A 24791-nucleotide genomic window follows, 5' to 3' on the forward strand; every position below is an offset into this window, starting at 1 on the left:
AAACTCAGAAGTTTCCCCTTCCTTAACTTGTTGAAAACGAGCGACCAAAGACTCATCGTTCAACTGCTTTTCCTCAATCTGATCCACCCAGGTTGGCCTCACTTGCAACTCAGCCGACAGACTTCCATCATCATACAGACTCAGACGAGCAAACATTGCTCTCAGATCAGATACAGCTCTACGACTTAGAGCATCGGCTACCACATTAGCCTTGCCTGGTGATACTCAATCGAATAGTCATAATCCTTAAGCAACTCAATCCATCTCCTTTGCCTAAGGTTCAGCTCCTTCTGAGTCTTGTGGTCTGTGTATATAATACACCTCTCCCCGTACAAGTAATGTCTCTAAATCTTAAGTGCAAATATCACTGCCGCCAACTCTAAATCATGAGTAAGATAGTTCCCTTCGTGAGGTTTAAGTTGTCATGATGTATATGCAACCACCTTACCCTCTTGCATTAACACGCAGCCCAAACCCACGTGTGATGCGTCACTGTACATAGTAAAATCCTTCCCAGACTCCTGCTGAATCAACACAGGTGCTTCAGTCAGAATTTTCTTCAACTTCTCAAAAGCTTCCTGTTGCTTCTCAGTATACAAACGGTACTCCTTTCCTTATGAGTTTTGTCAGAGGTGCTGCCATCACAGAAAAACCTTCCGCAAACCTTCTGTAGTATCCTGCCAACCCTAGGAAACTTCAAATTTCCGGCACCGTCCTAGGTGGCTTCCACTCCAAAATTGCTTCAATCTTTCGAAGGTCCACCTTAATCCCCTTAGCAGAGACCGCATGTCCTAAGAAGGTTACCTCCCTCAACCAAAGTTCAGACTTGCTGAACTTCACAAAGAGTTCCTTCTCCCTTAACACTTGCAGCACTATACGGAGATGTTCATCATGTTTCGCTTCAGTTTCAGAATATACCAGGATATCGTTAATAAAGATGACTACGAACTGATCAAAAAATGATTGGAACACACGATTCATCAGATCCATAAATGCTGCAGGAGTGTTTGTCAGTCCAAATGGAATAACCAGAAACTTGTAATGACCATACCGAGTCCTGAATGTCGTCTTATGGATATCTACCTCCTTGACTCTTAACTGATGATATCCAGATCGAAGGTCGATCTTGGAAAATACAGAAGCTCCTCTAAGTTGGTCAAACATATCGTCAATCATTGGCAGTAGATACTTATTCTTAATTGTCAGTTTGTTCAACTGGCGATAACCAATGCACATCCATATTGTACCATCCTTCTTCTTCACGAATAGCACCGGTGCTCCCCATGGAGACACGCTTGGCCTAATGAAGCCCCTATCCAACAACTCTTGAATTTGTGCCTTTAGCTCCACCAACTCCTTCGGTGTCATTCTATACGATGCAATAGACACTAGTGCCGTTCCAGACAATAAGTCGATTCTAAACTCCACTTCTCGGTTCGGAGGCAATCCTAGAAGCTCTTCCGGAAAAACATCTTGGAACTCCTTTACGGTCCTAACCTTATCCACTGTCAGTCCCTCCTCTTCTGACTAACTTACAAATGCCAAATAGGCCTCACAACCTTTCCGAATCCACTTTTTGGCTCTTAATGCCGACACCACATTGGACAAATAATCCCTTCGCTCACCTATCACCATAACATCCTCATCCTTTGTGGTCCTTAACACCATTCGTTTAGCAGCACAATCCAGGGTCGCCTTATGCTTAACAAGCCAGTCCATTCCCAAAATGAGATCAAACTCTCCGAACGGTAACTCCATCAGATCTCCAGGGAAAATCTTACCTTGAGTTTCTAAGGGTACATCCCTATATAGTTTGTCTACCCTAACCGAGTGACCCAAAGGACATAGTACAGATACCTCACTCACAATCTCCTCAGAGCAGTCCAAGTTGTCCATAATCAGTTCTGTGGCCTCCAACCAATATTCCGCCACATTCGGGGCTATACCAGACACACCCCTAAAGACCTCCGCTCCGTTAGCCCGAAGTCGTTCAGAAATAAATCCCTGAACTCTATTGCCCGTACTTGCCCCGACAACCCTTTCCAGAACATGAAGCATTGCCTGTGACAGGGCATCATCCTCAGCATCGCGGTCATGAGACTCTACCTCTGTTGCTGGTGGTACCGGTGCATCCACCGCCGGCATATGTCTCGAAGACGAAGATCTCGCTCGAGCACTTCCTCGGCTCCGTCCACGGCCTCTTGTACTCATATCGTATTATCTTAATTACGAATTTTTATGCATCAATTAATATTCCAGTGTTTATTACAGATGTTTTATGAATCAGACAGTAGTTCAGAGTTTGTTTTCGCAGAATCGAAGTCTAGCTACAGTTTCAGTCTCTTATCAGATTTTCTTATGGTTTCAGTATCATCCTATCTAGAGTATCCTAATAGGGTTTCAGTACAGACAGATAATTCAGAAAAATATTCAGAAAAGTTCAGAGAAATACTTACAGACTTGAGCCGAAGATTCGGAATGCCACCTTCTAAAGATCTAAATTTTGAAAATCGATTTTTCGCATTCTTTATAAAATTTTTGTTTTCGAAAATCTTTTTTTTGTAAACCCATTCCACAGCCGAGTTGTTGCAACCTAGGCTCTGATACCACTAAATGTAACACCCCAAACCTGGCCCAGACGTTATGGCCAGATCCGACATGCCACATCGAAGCGTTCAAAACATTTTATATTGTTGATCTAGAAAAATCTACTTAGTGCTTTAAAAGATAATTTCATTATAGGTTAAAGTGAATGGAAGCTGTGCACCAGGTAGGAAACCGGAAAAGAGGAGGTGAGTCTATCGAACTACTCAAGTACCAAGCTCCCTTTGGATCCAATCCTAGACATGCACACCACCATTGCCACACCTTAACGTCATGTATATTTCTAGGAAACCGATTTGATTAAGTCATTTTTAGGAAAAGTGATTAATTTTGGAAAATACTTTCATTGCGGAAGCTTTACTTGTTGTCGTGTTCTTTTGAAATCAATTCTTGTTTTTTTTTTTTGAAAACGCGCCCTAAAGCTATCCAATTTCAACAGTTAAAATAAGTAATACCTATATTAGTAATACATATTAAAACCATCAAAAATAATTAAGCGGCCTTATTACATTTAAAAACCCAAAACTTCAAACGTAAATAAAAGGATGTCCAGTTCACCAGAAGAAAATCAAACTTTCAGAACGGGTGGCCACTCCGAATTCCCTCACAGCTCCAAGCCCACTATGGTTGGAGATTACCTGCGTGGATGAAAATAAAAAGGGTGAGTTTGGGGAAACTCAGTGTGTAAGGAAAACCCATTCAAAGACCAAGTCAGCTCAAGCCTATTGGGCCTAAGCCCATTCAGGTAACAGTGGTACTGGACCAGAGCCCTTTTCAGATTACAATAAACTGGGCCTTAACCCTTTATTCAGATAACAGTATGGCCCATAGGCCCATTTCAAAATACATGCAACATCAATAACATATGCAAGCCCATTTGGGGAGACTACTTAACCCACCAACCACTACACTCCACCCGTACCAACCCTACACTCCATGTGGGGAATAGCTCAACCCACCCAGCCCAACACTCCACAGTTGCAGCCTTGCTGCTCAGTTAACAGTAAATTGAGGCAAAGCCTCCAGTACGTGGACAAGCCACTTTTAGTACTTCCTCCGTCAATATCCCAATCCCATGCATCAGATAATAACAACATGGCATGCAGTAAATAACAACAGTCAAACATGCATTTAGGTCAATTTAACCTTAGGGGTATTTCGGTAATTTATCTACTAGGGGTAAAACTGTAAATTTTCCACTTTTAAAGGTATTTCAGTAATTTATCTATTTTAGGGTTTTTCATGCATATTCCTACTTTTCACGTACTAACAGAATCACGTACCGAGGGTTCTTACCGAATTGGGCCCGTTGGCCCATCATTCCAATTTTGGCCCATTAAGCCCAAAATATCGAGGGCACAGAAATCATACACTTTGCAGTCCAAATTTTGCAGCTTACCAAAAACATTAATCGATTTACCTCACGAGCATTCACACACTCGAAAATCTACAAAATACCGGTTTTCGGTATTTCGACTTTTTGACTGTTGCCGATCCAGACTAAGAAAGAGGGTGTTAGTTACACACCTGTTTGCGACGATATGCTGACGAGATCCACACACGAACCGCCTACAATTGGATTACTAACACGTTAATCTAACAATTCAAATACAAACTATGTATTAACCCCTTACAATATTCGCCCAACCACACCTACAGATCATAGTAAGCTTATAAGAAATCAATAAGCAACTCATTAACAAATTTTTGTCAATGTTTACCACATAATCGTAATTTCACTGCAAGCTGTCTTCCTGAGCAACAGTCACTAAATCATTTATAACTGGAGCTACGAAACTCCAAATCAAGTGCCGCTAATTTTCCCTGAAAATAAACTCATATATCTTATATCCATAAAATTTTCAGAATTTTTGGTTCGTCCAATCAATACCAGATTTTTCTCAAAGTTTCGCATGTTTCACTGTTTGACTAATCTGTCCACTCTTCATTACGAATCAAATTTCTCATTGTACAAAATTCAAAATATGTTCTCGTTTATTTCATTTGAAACTAGACTCAACAAGCTTTAATTACATAATTTATTCAGCTTCTAATTCATCTCTCACAATTTATGGTGATTTTCCAAAGTCACGTTACTGCTGCTGTCCCAAGCAGATTTATTACCAAATCAGTCCTTCACACATACCTTGCATGCATGTTATTTAAACATGTATATCACCAATCAATCATCACATATCTATGATTTTACTTAATTATAATCTCCATTTCATCATTTTAAAGCACAACATGTTAGCCGATTTTTCCCTTTAGCATCTAAGGTACATGCATGCTCATTTGTTTGGCTCAACTTCACCTATCTTCCATTTTTCATCAAAAGAACATGAAACAACAACCATTTCCTTCATTTTAATTCATGACTAAATGCTCACAACACAACTAAAAACCAAAATATGCTTCAAGAGTTAAGGTAGAATCAAGAAGAACTCATGAACCTCAAGATAGAAGCAAACTACCATGAACTTACCTTCAATTTTCTTCCCCAAATGACCGAACATTCAAGAGCTTTCTCCTCTCCTTTCTCTTCTCTAACTTTAGGCTATGATGAACAAAGATGGACAAAACTTTGTTCTTTTCACCCCTTTTTCTTTTAATAAAATTTCATATTTCATCCATTTAATTCTTTAATACAAAAGACATGAAATGCCCATCATGGAACATTTACCTAAACCATTATCATGAAACATTTACCTAACCCATTATCATGGAATATTTACCTAATCCATTATCATGGAACATTTACCTAACCCATTATTAATTTGTACCATGAATTATGGATATCAAGTGCTCATATTGTCTACAACAACATGATGGCTGGCCACTTCATGTAAAATGGGAGGTTTGTCTTGCAAATCCTCCTATTTTGCACTCCTATTTATTTGGCCACTTCAATTTAGCCTATAGCATTTTCAAACATTTTCACATAGGTTCTATTTCATAATTTCACCCCTTTTTCTTATGGAACAAAAATGAACTAAAATTGTCGGGTTCTATCTTAAGCTTGGGCCTTCTAGAGTCCCACTAACATAATTAAACCTATGCCAACATTCACAGAATTCCCAAAAATTGGGGCGTTACAACTCTACAGACACATGGCCGTGCAACATAACCGTAAATCACACACGACTGAGACACACGACCGTGTCTCTGCCCGTGTGGACAAAAATAGGCCATTTGAATAACCAATTTGCCACCCCAAAATAGGTCAACCTAAAAGCAAAGAAACAAGCATATTTGCTATACCATTTCAGCCAATATCTATACCAAATCATACATAATTCATGCGAAAATATTACCAATCATTTCCATTCTCAATTCATACCAAAACTTAAATTAACATCATACCTAATCAAATAATCGATACATCATTCAAACATATACTATGAACTTACCAAACTTGCCATTTTTACCATTTCATTTAACCAACCAAAACATACCAAATTGTACATTGGCATCACACATTATATACCATTATCAAACTATAAGTTCAAATATAAACTAGCCAAATCACATGGCTAAATATATACATCTCAAAACATAATTCCACAACTACTAGTCTATACATGCCATACTTCAAAATCTACATTTTCAAAATACCAAAAATGGGGTTCGATGGTGTAGTGACGATCCTTAATAGTCCCCGAGCTTGAAGTACTTTCGATATCTATAAAACAATGCAAACACACATAAAGTAAGCTTTCAAAAGCTTATTAAGTTCGTACCAAAAATCATCAATACATAAATATTTAAAAATTCTTAAATCATCTATCAAATTTATACCAACATAATCCATATGTTCATACCAAATTAATGAGCTTCACATACATAATATCATCTACCACATAAGTATCATACATACCTAAATATTTTCATACTTATTCACTTTCATTCTCACCTTTCGTTTAAATATTTTAAGACTTTCTGCAAATTATTCGTGCTTTGAACATCTGCACACTTAGTGCCATCTCAATTAACAGAACTAAATCGATATCGCACACTTAGTGCCTCTTATAGCCGAAGCTAGTTTAAATCACACACTTAGTGCCAAATATCATTGATTTACCATCATATTAATCCAAATCAAGAATATATATACAATCCATGTATAATCAAAGTATCAAAACATACTTATAACATCATGTTTTTCGTACGAACTTACCTCGTACTCGGAATTTTCGACTCAGACTGTTTACTCTACAATCTTCGACTTCCCGAGGTCTAAGTCTGAATCCTTCTTTTCTTGATCTATGTGTATTCAAAATTAACCCTTTTATTCACCAAATCATTCAAAACTATCCATAGACACATATTCAAGGCATTTTGCAAACTAGTCCTCACATTTTCATATTTCGACACTTTAGTACCTAATTCACAAAATCACAAAATTTTCTTGTACACAAGCTTAGCCAAATTTTCATAGCTCTCATATAAATCCATATATTTTATTTATTTCACATTTTAGTCCCTAAAAATTACATTTTTACAATTTAACCCAAAATACTCAATATCATCAAAAATCCAAAGACAAAACATGTAAACCCAACATCAAGCTTTCATAATTCATCAACTAACATCACAAAGCTCATAGTTTCATCAATGGAACATTTCAAAATCATCATCAAAATCAGAAATTGAAGCTTGGGTTTGATAATATACGAAGCAACGATTACAAAAACGTAAAGATTACCAAAAACTGAGCAAAACATATACCTTAATTCGGCCATACAATAACCGAATATCAAAACCCTATTTTTAGCTCTTTTCCTTGATTCATTCGGCCGTGAAGATGATAAAATGGCCATTATTATCACTATGTTTTATTGTAATTGATTTAATAATACAATTACCATTTTAGCCTTAATGAATTAATATTACAATTCCACTAACTCTTGGCATAATGGTCCATCCATTCTTCAAATGGTTTTATAACATTATAATGAATTTATAATTAATAAGTCATGGCAATTAAGCACTTTAACTACTAGCACACAGTCTTGACATTTTACGCGATTAAGTCCTTTTATCTAATTAAGCACACATACGATTAAATTTTCACATGAAACTTTCACACCTACTAATTCACACATATTAAGCATGGAAAGTAATATTTAAATATTTTTTTGACTCAAATTTGTGGTCTCAAAACCTCTATTCCGACTAGGGTCAAAACTGAACTGTTACAACCATGATGTGAGCACTTAGTGTGCGGGACTCCTGAGTATTCGACTTCTATTTTGAATGGTTCAACGATTATTTTGAAGATGTGAATTGGTGAGAAATAGATACGTATCGGTACAAGCATGTACAGAAAACTATTTGATTAATGAATCAAAGGAAGTTGTAAGCTTATGATCAATTATATGGTTAAATTATATGTTCACTTAGTGTTTAATGTTTTGATGCAATTTGAGTTACTTATTTGAAAATGTAAATGAAAGGTGAAATTTGCTTAATTATTTCATATGAGCTTACTAAGCTATAAAGCTTACATTGTTTATTTTTTCTGTGTTTTATAGTGTTTTCTAAGCTAGCTCAGATCATCATAGACTTTATCACACTATTAAGCTATCAATTTGGTACTTTTAAGTTTATGTTTTGAGTATATGGCATGTATAGGTATTTTGAGTCATTTTGATTGTCGGTTGTTAATGATTTTGGCCATGTGAAATGGTTCGTAAATGTATATGTTTTGACTTGTAAATATAGCCATGAGAGTTGGCTTAATTTGGTTGATTTGGTTATGTATCAATATGTGTATATATGTTTTTGTTGTGAGTTTATGGATGAATATATAATGCTTGGGAATTCTAAATATTAGGATGTTAAGTGGTTGATTTTAGAGTAGTTACATGCTTGTGGTTTTGATGCAAAATTATGCAAGTTTAGAAGTGTATAATTAGTTGATTTATAATTGTGAATTGGAATAAATGGTATTGCATGTATTTGTGATTTGTGTGCATGTAGAATGAGAGAATAGAATGTGGATGAGGTATGGCTGAATTGGTTAATTAAAATGCCTTTTAATGTTATGTTTTGATGCCATTTGGGTTAATATAGGTGTGCACAAGTTTGGGTGGCAAAATGGCTAGATAAATAGCCTATTTTTATCCACACGGGCGTGTGTCTAAGCCGTGCGTGATACATGGTCATGTACACGGCTGTGTGTCCCCTAGTGTTGAAATTAAAATCAAGTTAGTATGCTCCACACGGGCATGTGACTTGGCCGTGTGGCATAAGTCAGTATACCCTACAGGTTTGGCACAGCGTAGCACACAGCTTGGCACACGGGCTAGGCAGACGGGCTAGTCACACGGGCGTGTGTTTTAGCCATGTGACCCAAGTCAAAGAGTTACACAGGTTCAGACACAGGCTGGGACACGGCCATATGCTTCAATTTCGAATGTCCACACGGTCTGTGACACGGGCATATCTATTGGCCGTGTGAGACACATGGGCTAGCCACACGGGCGTGTGTCCCCTATTTTTGAGAAAATGTCTTAAGTGTTCAAAAAGTTTTCAAAGTTATCAATTTAGTCCCGAACCACTCCCACTGTATGTTTAGAGCCTCGTAGGCTCCTATTAGGGAGACAATGATTGGTTGTGAATGAAATGTACATGATTTGAATAATTATATGTGAAATGTGTGTTTGAATGTGTTATAAGTCCGGTAATGCTCTGTAACCCTATTCTGGCATTGAATACAGGTGAGGGGTGTTAGACAATGGATCATTAACCAGATTGTAAATACGAAAATCATGCTGAGGGTTTTGGCTCTTTCCCCGACAACATGCGCATCATTTTCCTTCCCTCGAAAGATAAAGTTGTTTCAATTATTCCAGCTATTCCACAGAGTTGTAACGAAATTGACAATAGCTTTCTTGTCCAACACCCGCATCATGTCCTCCATCCAGTTGATGCAACAATAGTAATCTTTTATAAGAAGTTTGTTATCAAGGCCACTAATGGATAGGATGGCCTTTACTGTTGAGCAGTCTTTAAGAGCGTGAATTAGAGTTTCTTTATCAACACCGCACCTTGGACAGTCCTGTCGAAAGCCTTGGCGAATGGAAGCAATCTTAGCATTCATAGGCAGGAGCTCATGACCCACACGCCAGGTTAAAACACGGATTTTGGGAAGGGTGTTTAGCTTCTATAAAGCTCTTTAAGGAAAAAAAAGCTATGGGGGCTGAAACCCGCTTGCTTCAACATGAGCCAAGAGTATACAAATTTAGAGGAAAAGAAGCCAAAGGGGTTGTGAAACCACACTATTTTTTCACTCTGACTTTTATCACTAATCGATAAATTGCAAATTTGGTCCCTCAAGAAATTACCATAGATCGCACACACCCTTTCTTTGTTCCATCTCCTACGGTTGTCGATTCACAAGTCTTTCACCCTTTTTTCATGAGTATTCAAAGTATTGTGGTTCAAAACATTATCGTTTAAGCCTTCAAAACTGCAATTTTTATTATTGATATCAATGTTTTCACCATTGCCAACCTGACAACTGAAGCCATTCCTGAATGCCTTAGCAGCTTCGACAATTCTGGACCAAGTGAAGGACGGTTTGTCCACCACTTTAGGCTAAAAAATGTAACCCCCATGGAAGTACTTAGAACTCAAAACTTTATAGCATAATGTGTCTTTAAAGGAGATGAGCCTCCATATTTTCTACCAAGGAGAGCCAAATTAAAGAGATGAAGGTCCCTAAAGCCAAGCCTACCCATGCCCTTGCGATAACAAACTCTCTCCCACGAAAGTATCACCCAAAACCTTCCACTTTCTTTGCTAGCCCACCACATTTTACAAATATTGGATAGCATGTATTCCACCATGGCCCTAGGAGCCAAAAAAATCAAAAAAGCATAAGTTGGTAGAGATTGAAGGACAACAACTCCCTCTTCTTTCCCTTTCCTCTCTTTTCATCAAAATTTGAATATTAAAAAATTAGGAAAAACAAAAAAAAATGTAAGGGACTCAACTCACTCTACTTTCCCTTCTGTGTAAAAGGATAATTTATTCAAACAAAAGAAAGAAAAATTATTTCCTTTTTAAGTTAACTTTCCTCCCATTAACTTCAATCTAATCATAGTGAAATATGCACTATTTAAGAAAACTTAATTCTAAATCTAATTCGTAAGAAGTAAAGCTTGTAACACCCCAAAAATCTAATTTTTGATTTGTTAATTTTTTCTATAAATAAGAATTTGTTTTAATAGTTAGCGGCCTTGATTTTGTGTAGGAGGTCTTGGGTTCAAGTTATACTTTTTTAGAAAATTCAATTATTTTTGCTCCTAGCCTCATCTTATTTGTTTGGCTTAAATATTATTTTCGGTCAATTCATGACAAGAATGAGCCTGTTGGTTTAGTGGTAAGGCTTTAACTTACCTTAAGGGCATGTGTATGAATCCTTCTGTGAGTAAAGTAACAACTTATTTGCTATTTCTATTTGAGCCGCCCTTATTGTGGTTGTGTTAAAATAAAACTTTGTCTTTGGATAATCTGATAAAAATCAGGAAGTTGGGTTGGTTTTGGTTTTTATTTTCTTAAATATTTTATTTCTTTTTCTTTTAAAAAAATAAATAAATCTTAACAAAATCCCCTAATTTTCTCTACAATTGGCATGTTTCCACCTTTCCCATTTTTTCTTACCTAATTGTTTCACATTGTTCCAGTAAAAAAAATTGCTAGCATCTATTTCTTTTTTTTCTTTCCCTTTCAACTTCAATCTTTCTTTGCTTCTTGTTTATGGTGCCATGTGTCAATTAGATTTTGGCGGTAGACGTGTGACTGATTGCTAGACTATTTTGTTCTTGAGTAAGTAGTGTTGTTCTTCTCATTATCTTTTATTAAAATGAGGGTCTCTGTGTGTAGTGCCATTTCATGTTAATAATTTGAGTTCTTTCAGGGGAAGTTCACGAGGTGTTTGATCCTTCGACAAGTTAAGTTCTGTGGTATTTGACTATTTTGTTGGGGGTAAGTCGTTAAACGTTGTGTTGGGAACTTCGATCAACATAGTTTTGCCCATTTATTTGTCCATTTTGCATTTAGATTTTGTAAAATAACATGTTAATTGACTCGTGTTTTCTATCAAATTAGGTATTGGATTACTCAATTCTTGGAATTACATTAGAATCAGTCAATGTAACACCTCTAACCTGTAGCCATCGCTGGAACAGGGTTTCAAAGCATTACCAGAACATTCAGAACATTTTTTAATTAATTCATGCAAGTTACTATTCATTAACCGAGATTATTTATAACGGCCCTTAATTAGACCCTCAAGGTTCTATACGAGCATTAGAATCGAATCGAGACTTAATCGAGACCTCTAAGAATTTTTCGCGAAATTACAAAATTTTTCCAAGGTGTAGGGATAACCACATGCCCGTGTTACCAAGTCGTGTGTCACACATGGTTTAGACACACGCCCATGTGTCTGCCCATTTGGACAAAATCAAGCCATTTCTTAGCTTCATTTCTCACCCAAAATCACCCAAAAACATGCACATAAAACACTTCCAGCCATTTCAAGCACTTCAATTGAACAAATTCATCATTCATCAATGCATATCATTTTATGCATTCATGGTTACTAACTCACCTTAGCTTAACTTAGACATTAACAATATTTGATCACATAAGCTTAACAAAACACATGTAGATATATATATACCATAATAGCTTACTAAATCATATCCAAAATGAACCATCACTAGCCATTCTAGTGGCTAGGTTTCAAAATGACATTTCAAGCCACTATTGGCCAAGTTTCCCTATACATGCCATTACACCAAAATGATTTCACTAAATATACCCAAAATGCTAGTTGATAGTGTGACGATGCTCCAACAATCTTTCAACCTTCACGAGCTTCTAAGCACTATAAAATAGGGGGAAAATAAAAGAAGTAAGCATTACACGCTTAGTAAGTTCGTATAACAGAAACTAAAACTTACCATTTTTGTTTATTGAAATCTAGGCATACAATGTTATGTTTCCATTCATTTGGCTAAATGGCCTAATCACATACATTTCATTAAACATGTTAGTCACCAAACTATTCATATAAATCAAGTAACATAGATGAGCTCATCATGCAATATTCTTTCAAGTCATTATCATTTCATCTCAAAGCACTCATGCCATGTCAAGAGTTATATGTTCGTAGAATCATTGAAATTTCAATGAAAGCTCAAGTAGTACACTCGAGGTGTACGATTCATTAATCCATCAATTCTTATTGAGGGTACCCTTTAGGTACTTAACCAAGGAACACACTCGCGAGCCACATGTCGTATAACAGGATTACCAGTCTAGGCTAAATACCTTTATATAGCATATCCTCACAATAGCTCAATTAGGGTTACCAGTCTAGGCTAAACCCTAAGCATAACGTGTGCTCGAAAGGTATTATATCGGGATTACCCATCCAGGCTAAATCCTTTTTATAACAAGGTCATTAGGATTACTCATTCGAGCTAAATCCCATCCACAACAAATGCAGGACCCTACTTGTTTCGGGAAAGCGCACACAATCATCGGAATTCAACATCCAATCGGGACTAACCCTTTATCACCATTTCAAGCTTATTTCTCATTTTTCATCATAGCATACAAGTGAAGCACATCAACATAAATCACATTACATACAACACAACAATTAATTAACATAATTACATGTTCGATTAAGTTACACAAACTCACCTCAACACTTGTTCGCGTAAAAGTCTACTGATTCAAAGTCTTTTCTTTTCCTTGATCTAACCTCAAATTAGTGTTTTCTGGATCTATATAAATGAATTTAATCATTAATTTCATACATTTCATACTTAGATGGACTCAATTGACGTCCTAGGCAAAATTACCATTTGCCCTAACTTTTCTAAAAATTTCGATTTTGTCCTTAGGCCCGGAAAATGAAACTTGTACAATTTACTCCCTATTCCAAGCATAACCAAAGCCCCATTAAAAATTTTCCAGCACATGTATTCATAAAATTTCAGAATTTTTCATCAAATTTTACAACATTTCATTTTAGTCCCTAAATCATGTTTTCATCAAAAATTACTTTGTAAAAGTTGTTTATCTATCAATTATCTTTCATTTTCTACCATAAATTTCTAATTTCCAACATAATACATCCATGACCTATTTTCATACATTGATAACTTTTCAAACTAATCTTTCAAATAGGGAGATTAGGCTATCCCGGTTTCAAAAATACTAAAATTACTAAAAACGGGATAAGGGAACTTACCTAATTAGGCCTTGAAAGCTTCTTTTCTCTCTCCTAGGGTTTCCATGTGTTTTTAGGTTGAAGATGATGAAAATAAGATGATATAATTTCTTTTCATCTTTTAATTAATTAAGTATTTTGGTATTTACAATTTAGTCCCTTGTCTTTTTCTATAATTCCATGGATTAGTTACCATAAAAATCTACATACTTTTATTAATGGTCTAATTACCATATAAGGACCTTAAGTTTTGAATTCCATAGCTATTTAATCCTCATTGCTACTAGAATTCAACTTTCGTATTTTACGAGATTTCGTCCTTCTCGTAATTAGGTACTAAATCGATAAAATCTTCATATCAAAATTTTCACATGCCATTTCTATCATATTATAAGTCATATGGTAAAATAAAATTAAAATATATTTTGGATTGGATTTGTGGTCACGAAACCACTGTTCTGATTTTACTGAAAAATAGGCTGTTGCAGTCAAGATGTGTAACAAAAACTCAAGAAAATAGCGAACGATGAAAATTAAAAAAGGAGATTGCTGATGCTACACAACTGTGTAGTAGGTCGTGTGTGACACACAGTTATGCGACAAGTCGTGTGTTGGACCGTGTGAGATACACAATCTAGGCCAATTGGGCTGTGTGGGCCCAAATTCTAAAATTTTACCAAAGGACCGTAAGCGTCATTTGAGTCTAATGTAGGCCTTCCGTAAGGTCCATATAACATAAATTAAGCTTTTAAACATGATTTCTGATGTTATGTTAGTGTGAAATATTGACGTGTATGCATGGTTATTATGATGTATGCTCGACATGATCTATAATAAGGTAAGTCTGATATATTTTTCATCAAGCATGATATGTTTCTATTATAAGAGTATTTATGACATATATATTCTAATATTCGATAAATTTTTTATGTGCATTGAGGTGGGATTTGTGTTTTGGAGGAAGTGTAGGCAGTTTAATTATCTACCGTATTTGGTGGCTTAGCCACATGTATAACTATATTTGGTGATAAGTCACCTATTGATCTAGCAGCTAAGCTGCAAATATTTTGAAAAGTGTCATACTGACACTAAGCGGTGTGTAGGGCTAGATGAGTATTTGATACCCTATATGTTGTGTTAGATGGTCGTAGATGGTGTTAGCAGATGGGGGTAGGAATATAAATCTGCATTTGATATGTTTTAACAGTATTTTTGTATTCGGGATATGTCTGAAATGATTTCTGTTGGTTTTATGATATGTTACACACTGAGTTTGAAACTCGTTCTTTGTTTGTCTATTACTATCAGGTAACCCTCAAGTTCAAGATGGGTCATAGCAATGGGAGCTCGATTAAAACGTTTATTATTTGGTATTTACAAAAAAAAAAACTGGTTTATTCTATTTTGGACTATTTTGGACTATTTTTGACTGTTTAAAGTTTGAATTTTATTTTGATTTCCATTTTAAAGTACTTCGACATGATTTTTATGATACTCACTGTATTTGCAAAACTATGGTTTTCCAACAACATATCGCATTTTAAAAAATCGAGTTAGATTAAGAATTTTGCTGCAAATCTAAATATTTAAAAAGTATAAAATAATCAACGATTTTATGGAATTTGGTTAAAAAAGAAATGATCGCTAATATATTGGATTTTGACTTAGTAATAGTTAGAATCAACTTTAAAAATCAAACAATTTCTGGGTTTTTTTTTTCAAATGTTTTGCAGTAACATCACTAGATTTGGCCATAACGTCTAGGCCGGGTTTAGGGTGTTACATTTGATCGTATCAAAGCCTAGGTTCAAAACTCGGGTTATGATTTGGGTTCAAATTTTTGTAAAAAATGTTTTATTTGAAAAAAATGTCTTTCTACTAAAATCTGAAAAACAAGTTTTTGGAATATCAAGTCTGCAACACCAATCATGTAAGTACTTATGCTTTAGTTAAACTTCTTAGTTAGAAACAATATTGTAGTTTTAATAAAACTCTTGGTTTAGTTAAAAACTATAGCGACACTGAAAATATTATGATATGATCTTTGACATAAGACATTTGATAAGAAATTTTAAATTGATACATAAAATTCTACTAATGTAGATAAAATACAATAAGTGCACGTGGAACTCGTGGATGTGGTACCCATGAACACTGCGGGCCTCAAAGAGGAGCTCAAGCTGAGCCATCTTTGATGGGTAATATACCCAATTTGGATACAAGTGAAACCATGGGTACACATACTGCTGAGACTAGGTTTTAAGCTCAGACGGCTAGGGATGATGTATTGCCCCAAGCCATATTGAGAGTTTTAGAGAGGGTTGTTGGGACCCATTCTAGATTTGAGAGCCGAGGGTCAGTAACTGAACAACTCCTGTCCAATGGTACTGAGTTGTTTAGGGGCGTTAGTGGGGTCACTCTGGCTGTGGCCGAATATTGGTTAGAGGCCATAGAAAGCATTATGAACGATATCTACTACACTCCTGAGCAAAAATTAAAGGGTGCGTGTCGTTGCTTCGCGATGAAGCTTACCAGTGGTGGCTAACCATTGATTAGGGTACTCAACCTGATCAGATTACTTAGGAATATTTTAAAAATGCCTTCCAGAGTAAGTACGTGGGTGCGAGTTATGTGGAGGCTCGTAGACGCTATTTTATAAGCCTTACTCAAGGGGATATAACTATAGCCAAGTATGAGGCCAAGTTTTTGAGGTTGAGCAGATATTTTTGTGAGCTTGTCTCAACTGGTTACAGCAAAAGCATTTGTTTCGGGGAGGGGCTGAGGTATGACCTCAAGGTCTTGATAGCTCCACAGAGGGAGCGAGATTTTTCCCTCTTGGTAGACAAGGCAAAGATTGTTAAAGAGGCCAAGTGCAATGAACGCAAAAAGAGGGACTAAAAGAAAGGTCAGACTAAGACTATGAGGGATACGGGGCCTTCTAGCTCTGTTCAGCGACCTAAGAAACGGGCCAGGTTTGATGGGCCTCCACAGGTTGAGGCACCAGCTGCTGTTACTAAGACTCGTGTTTGTGGAGATAGTGGTAGGCACCATCCGAGCGAATGTTAGAAAAGGTTGGGAGCTTGTCTAGGATGCGGGTCTATATATAGGTAATCGTGCAAGTTTAATCTTCCTTCAACATTTTTTTCATAATTTCATATTTTTAAAATATATTTTAGAGTTTTATAAATTTTTAATAATTTTTTATTCTAAATATTTTTTAAAAAAGAATTTTCGAATGATAAAGTATTGTGGGGTTATCATTTGACATATGACAAATAATGAATGGCTATAGATATTTTTATAAGATAGAAAGAATTAGAGTTAAAATGCAAAATTTCACCATGCTACCCGGAAGTATTAAAATTTATCACTTTACTTTATTCTGTCTAATATTGGCCCTATTAATTTGAGAATATGGTTAAAATTTTCAAATGAATTTTATGTGATTGAGTTTTATCATTAAAATTTGAATTTTGTTGAATTTTACCACTAATGTTGTTTTTTAATTAAATTTTACATTGATTTTGATGATTTTAAAATGAATTTTAACAAGAAAATTAATTTTAAATATTTTATTTTAATAATTAACAATAAGCTAATTTATAAAATATTAAAAACTATTAAATTAACTTAAATTTTTTATTTAATAAAGAAATACTTGAAAATAAAATAAAAATAAAAACAGAATAAGTTTACTTTTTTATATATAAATCATTGTTTTTTCTATTATTATTTTTATTTTTAAGTATAATATTAATTTTATTAAAATTTCACTTCAAATTCTTTTAAATTAAAATTAAATAATAAAAATCAATTAAAAATAAAATTTTAGTAACAAACTTTAATGAAATAAAAGCAAAGTGACAAAATTAAAAATAAAGTTAAAACATAATGGTAAATTATATTAAGCTCAAAAGTATAATGTCAAATACTAATAAAAAATCAGTACAGAAAAATTGAAGTAGTTAAAAAATCGATTAAATTATTTTTTTAATATTAAAAAAAATTTTTAATTAAACCAACTAGAATGTTCAGACCGATAAATTGATGGCCTGACCAATTTAGTCAACGGTCTGATTTTAAAAATATTGGTCAATATTATAAAATGTTATGTCCTCATTTGGGAAAAGAACCTGGAGGACCAGAACGAATAAAAGGCATACTTTAGGACTAAATGATGCATTAAGGCATTAAAGAAAAATCTCTAATTGATTGTATCAATCTCACAAAGTCACAATGCTCCCCTTCCTCTCTAAAACCCCTTCATTAATGGGGGCAAAAAACAAAGTTCCAATAGCCCCAATTTCGTAGTTTAGAATGGCTACTGTATCACCAGCAATTGCAACTTCGCCACAGCCATTATCATTCTATTTGAAGAAAACCCATCTCAATATCTTACCCTCCCATTTACATGGCCCTACTGCTCGAAGCAATGACCTCTTTTTAAGGTCAAAATTTCAAAACCGGAAGTATTTTCCAATTCCTTCGACCCGAATTAAAGCTTCCTCAAATGGGTTTCTTGATTCAGCTCATACAAGCAAAGAAGATGAAATATTGCCTTCTTTTGAGGAGGCTCCAGTGAAAATCCTCTGCTGGGTTGTCTTCTGGGCTTCTTTGTCTCTTGTTTGGTACGCTGCTTCTGGGGACGCTAAAGCGGCTACTGTTGCTGCCGACTCCATTAGAGCTTCAAGCTTTGGCCTCAAGATTGCCAATGCGTTGCGTGGCTTGGGTTGGCCTGATGAGGCCGTGGTTTTCACTCTTGCAACGCTTCCTATTCTTGAGCTTCGGGGAGCTATTCCTCTTGGTTACTGGATGCAACTCAAGCCTACACTCCTGACAATATTATCTATTCTTGGGTTAGCTTTATTTTCTTTTTCGTTAATTGAGGATCTTTCAAGTCTTTAGTTCATTATAGCTTCATGTTTATAGAGTTGAGCTTAATTGTTGTGAAAGATTTTGTTTTGACCAGTTTGCTTATGGAAAATTTTGCTTCAATAGTTTCCATAGAATGCATACTTGTCACTGAAATTTTAAGTCAAGGTAGCATTTTTTTGTTTTTTGTTTTTAATAATACTGAAAGTTATTCATAGGGATGTAAAATAGGCAAATATGCTGGTAAGCTATTTGGGTTAGTTTAAAGAGTAAAATTTATATTTGGTTTGATTACTCTGAAGTCAAGCTTGAGCAATTTGAGATATTGAACGAGCTAATTTTACTATTCTAATGCATGTGCTTGAGTGTACTAAAAATTAACAATTAATTTCTTATGCATAATTGTTCTGGGAAATTAAATAAGCTGATGATAATTTTTTTTTCTAAAAGTAACATTAAACTGCAGGAATATGGTTCCAGTGCCATTCATTGTACTTTACCTGAAAAGATTTACTACATTTCTTGCTGGGAAAAACCAGTTTGCATCTCAGTTACTTAACAGTCTCTTTGAGAGAGCCAGACAGAAGGCTGGGCCAGTGGAAGAATTTCAATGGCTTGGCCTAATGCTTTTTGTGGCTGTTCCTTTCCCCGGAACTGGAGCATGGACTGGAGCCATTGTAGCTTCGATTCTTGAAATACCCTTCTGGTCAGCTGTATCAGCCAATTTCGTTGGTGTTGTGTTTGCCGGGCTTCTCGTAAACTTGCTGGTGAACCTCGGTCTCAAGTACGCCATTGTTACCGGTATCTTTCTCTTCTTTATATCGACTTTTATGTGGCAAATCCTTCGGAATTTTAAGATGTCTTCGAGCGCATCAAACTAATGTTGAATTACTTATTGAAATTGCCCCTTTTTCTTTTAGCATGTCTGGATTTGTATGATTCATCTTTCAGAATCTTAAAGGGCATCTCTGTTATATATGCAAACCCTTATTCAATAATTAAGATTGTGATTTTTAGGAGCAGAGACTTAGAACTATACATGGTCTTCATTTTCTTGTTATCCGTGATCCTTGAAAACATGAAAAAGTGTAGAAAATTGAACATTATATCTCACATCCCGACTCCAAGCTGCATGGAATTCAACCATTAGTAGGCAAAGTCATGTGTTAAATCCTCTGTCAGTCTGTGAGATTGAATGAAAATTAGTCGAATCAGTTGGATTTTCCAACATCCTTTGCAAAGTGAACACCGTTACTATATTGCTTCAACTATTCATTTTCTTAAGCATTTACGCCGGGTTCTATATGAATATGATCTCCAAAAATGAAAAAATAAAATAAAATAAAAATTCTATACATTTACAGGTTTACAGAAAAATCTCAACGGGCTAAACACAATGATAACGTGAAGGTCAATTTCTGCGGATTTAATATTTGTACTTCACTTTGATCAATTTTTGTCCGAGTATTTTTTGGTTTTTGAAATTTTAGTCTTGAACAAATAGTATAAGTTAAACCTGTTTAGTTAAATTTTATTATTAGTTTTGTATTATATTTAAAGTTGTAGTTTTAGCCCATATTCTCCAATTGGATAATTTTTAATTTCTATATTTTTTGAAATCTGAAATTTCAGTTATAATGCAAACAATAGACCTTTAATCTATTAATTGGTTTTTTATAAGTAAAATGTAAGAACAAGTTGATATATCATTACGTATGTGATAATATGCTGGTCGCATCAATTTTTGAAAATTGTAAAATTTAATAAATTTAATAGTTATCATTTAGTTAAAAGCTAAAATTTTAAAAGTATCAAAGATTGAAAAATGACCAAATTACTAATGCACAACATAAGAATATAAGTACTAATAGTAGAATTTAATTTAAAAAACAAGATAGTAATAGTATTTTGAGTAAACTACTCAATTAATAACCCTAAAATAGGGCTAGTTCTATTTTGGTCATTTTATTCTTTTTTTTGTCAATTTAGTCACTGTTATTAGAAAAATTATTCAAAATGATCACTTAACCATTATCTCATTAATGGATTGCTAACTAAACTTGCTAAAAGAGAAAAATTATTCTTTTAATCTTTTTAAAAATTGCAAGATTTTAAATTAACCCGTTTTAAGTCCTCATAAAAATCCATGTTAAATATCATCAAAAGAATGCTAGATCCATGTTAAATAACATCAAAAGAATGCTAGATCCAGCTTTTAATATGCTTCTGCTATCATCTTCCCCCACTATCTCCTCTGCTTCTTCCAATCTTAAAATTGAAGTAAATTTCTTAACTGTGCATGTTTTCTAACACTTTAAAAAATAAAAATAAAACCATTTAAAAAATTAAAAATATAAAAAAAATTCAAACTTATTTATAAAAATTGAATATTTAAATTCCTAGAAAAATTCAAAATTTTCTAAAATAATATATAATATTTCAAGAAAATATATAAAAGCTCAAAATATTGAAAAAATTATAAAATTATAAAAATTTAAAAATATATAGAAAATTCAAAAATTTAAAAGAAATTAAAAATGGTATATGATGTTGAAGGGGCATGTTGCACCACACACAAGTTGTGGTGCGGCACGAAGACTTCAAATGTAAAATGGGTAATATTAGGGCATCGTGTCGCGCAATGCATAGGCTATGTCGCGACACGCCTGTGTTTTCAGCCGAAATCGGGTCATTTCAAGCATAAAGCCTATTGAAATTCTATTTATAACCGCTGGTTTTAGGTATAAGAATACATAATCTAAAACACCTAAAAGAGAGAAAAAAAATCCCTTTGGAACCACCACGCGTCTTCCCCACCATTGAGCCTTGATCTTTCGCACTTTTAACATCTGATTCACCTAAGTAAGTGTCCATGCCCTTTTTTCATTTTAGTTTTCATTCTACATCGATCAAGAATCAAAGCTTGTCGAAAATCACCCAAGGTATCGTGCTTGAAACTTGTTCTTTATCATTTTTATTCCTTGGGTTAGTTGTTATTATACTTTAATTTTAATATGGAACCATGAAAACAACCACGATCCATTCAAGCATCGATTAATCTCAAGGTCAATTGCTTCCATGATGCGAAAGTTGAACGGTTCTTTCTTCAAATGAGTGGACCATCGTTTATATAAGAACGTGGGTTTTATACCACAATGCGGCATGTGATGAAATATGGGAGTTGATATAGTTCCATCATTGGAATAAATTCTTTGCAACCCCGACTGAACCGACAGTTGACGCAGTAGTTTATGAATTCTACACCTTCTTAAAATATAAAGAGAATCGCAAACAGTGGGGCCGAGACGATCATTCATATGTTCGTTTGAAGGAAAGAGGTGTCGATTGCACAGCACACAATTTGTCAATATTATGATGCCTTGTATTATACCCATGACCATTTAGAAATGTTAACTTTAGTTACATTCGAAGACTTTTATATAGAGGGTATAATCAATTGAAGGGCGTAACGAGTGGACTTGCCAAGCCAACTTTGAGGTACCTCTTAAATTTAACATGGCTATCATGCTCCTAATGGCCAAAATATGGATGCAATTTATTTATACCCGCTTAGCGACTACCAACAATGCCTCTGACATTAGTGCTTATTGAGCGGTTATGCTTTATTCAATCTTGCAACATGAACAGATTTGTGTAGGCCACTGGATTTACAAAGAGATGCTCAAATGTGTACGACATCGAAAGCAAAGTATGTACTTCCCACATCTGATTACCGCCCTATGTTACCAAGCTGACGTCCCCACGAAGAGCGTGATTGGGGACAACTTGTACGACCAGTTTCTCGAGCTCCAACGCAAGCAAAATCAGGAGGAGCAAAGAAAAAAGCATAAGAACAGTTCCCAAGGGTCGATGAAGAGGAAGGAAAAGCACAAACGTCAAGGATGATGGGCTTTACTGATATGTCGATATCGCATTAGTAGACCCGTTCTATGTAGGACATAGAAGACATTCTGATTCGCATCGCGAAACAGAATAGGTGCCCTACACCAACACTTCTCCCTGACATGCTCGAGAGGTTCCCACCACCAGACGAGGAGGGTGACGATGATGATGAGGAGGATACCCCTATTGCACCATCGGACTATGAGTAGGTATTTCGCCTAGACCACTCATCAATGAAAGGCATGGTGATCCGTAACTCGAGCTAACACAGCTCGACCCAGACTTCGGGAAGGCAGGAAATGAGAGTGCTGGTGAGGCGCGATAGGGGCAAGGCCCAGATGAGGGAAGAGTCAGAATCTGAGTCAGACTACTTTTAAACATTTATATATTTGGATTTTTGTATTATATTTTTATTTGGATGACTTTTAATTTTTGCATTAGTAATTTGTTAGGATTTAGTATTTTTCATAAATATGTTTGTGTGCTTTTATTTTTCTTTGTAGAAGCCCTACAATTTTTTTACGGCATTACAATTGTGAGCAAAAATCGAAAGGAGGAGTAGTCCCACCAATTGGGATGCACTTACCACGCCAATCGGGTAACTTCTTTCCTTTGCATTTTTATTTGCAGATTAGGGATAATGTGTCAAATAAAGTGTGGGGGTGACTTAGGAAAATTTTAAAAAATTTTCTTTCCAGTTATTTTATTTTCCTTGTTTCTAGTTTTAAATTTTCTTTTTAATCGCATGTTTGTGTATGAGCTTGTAGAAATACAAGTAATTGGTTAGGAGCATATACCTAGGTTGCTTGTTTAAATTATAAATTTAGCTTGAAATTAAATAATTTAGGTTATTTATATTTAGACTAATTAGTTCAGTTTATTACATTGTCAATAGGTAAAAGAGATTAAATATACCAAGGGATAAAGGTAGATACAAAGAGGTATTTATATTTATAGAAATATAGGATGATTGAATTAAATAGAAAATACTAGGTAAAATCCATGGTTATTGAAATAGTGCAGTATGACTAGTATAACCCTTATAAAAACTGCCCAAGAAAAAATCTTGAGTATGTTGGCACATAAAAAAATCATAAAGGTTATCAGGGAAATATTACTACATTGGAGTTCAAAGCATGGGCAAAAACAAATTGAGTAAGAAAAATATTATTTGAACTGTACTCTACAAAAATAAGTACTATATTCATATATGCATTTTGATGGAGAAATATATTTGATTTTCTTTTACTTGTTTACTTTGTAATTTATTGAACTAATCTGTTTAGGTGTAAATAAATTTGAATTGTTTAAATTTCTAGCTAGAATTACCAATTTAGGCAAATTTTCCTAGTGTCGATGCTCCAACCCAATCTCGTGTATTAAACTGGCTCAAGTACAGTTTATTGTCTTTACATGTTTATTTCTCTTTTTTTCAGTTTTAGTTTTGTTTAGTTTGCTTGAGGACAAATAAAGACTTAAGTGTAGGGGTATTTGACCTATTGTCAAATGTACGCAATAGTTAATTCAGGTCAATTTTGCACTTAAAGAGCTTGTTTTCTATACAATTTAGGATTTTAATTTATGTTTGTAGTATTTAGGCCTTAGGATTAGAAGTTAATCTCCTTGATTGGTTTATCGATTTAATTCATTTGTTTGTCTTTATTTATTTATTTATTTTTGTTTGTTATATATTTTTAATCTTATTAATTTACTATATGATCCATCGTAATATAGGAATTAACTATTATTTCTTAGACTTAGTATTGTAAAAACTATTGTCATTATTTGTTCTATCCTCCCTTAGGTACGATCCTCTAAATACTTTCGATATTTCGTTTTACAACTATATTACAATTTGGACATTACGCTTGTAGACACCGTTGTTCTCAATTCTTATATTTTGGTGTTGTATTTATTCTATAAACAATAACTCATTTATAGGCAGTCATTGACTCTATTAGTATGTCGCATTATGGACCAACTTTCAAAACAATTTCATGTGTTTTTTACTAATCATGCAATTGTCAACACATCATCTATCACATTTATGCACCTTTATACTAATACACTCCATTCATTGTGCTAGCTTTTGATCATTGTTCTGAAAAATTAATATTTTATTTCATGTCACTCGGTAGAGCCAATAGACCAATTA

The 24791-nt window shown here is 34.7% G+C and overlaps 1 protein-coding gene across 1 annotated transcript; it reads left to right on the forward strand.

Annotated features, from left to right (window-relative positions):
* Positions 1-18045: 18045 nt before the first annotated feature.
* On the forward strand, positions 18046-19755 carry LOC107892539 (uncharacterized). Its single transcript, XM_016817612.2, has 2 exons — positions 18046-18717; positions 19200-19755. The coding sequence occupies exons 1-2, from the start codon at positions 18179-18181 to the stop codon at positions 19612-19614; spliced, it is 954 nt and encodes a 317-aa protein (XP_016673101.1). The 5' UTR covers positions 18046-18178; the 3' UTR covers positions 19615-19755.
* The last annotated feature ends 5036 nt before the right edge of the window (positions 19756-24791 follow it).

Source organism: Gossypium hirsutum, chromosome A05 (assembly GCF_007990345.1).
Source record: "Gossypium hirsutum isolate 1008001.06 chromosome A05, Gossypium_hirsutum_v2.1, whole genome shotgun sequence".
Taxonomy (NCBI): domain Eukaryota; kingdom Viridiplantae; phylum Streptophyta; class Magnoliopsida; order Malvales; family Malvaceae; genus Gossypium; species Gossypium hirsutum.

Coding starts and splice junctions, on each gene's coding strand:
- LOC107892539 (XM_016817612.2), top strand. CDS start 18,179: ATGGCTACTGTATCACCAGCAATTGCAACTTCGCCACAGCCATTATCA. Junction 18,718..19,199: donor ACAATATTATCTATTCTTGG/GTTAGCTTTATT, acceptor ATTAAACTGCAG/GAATATGGTTCCAGTGCCAT.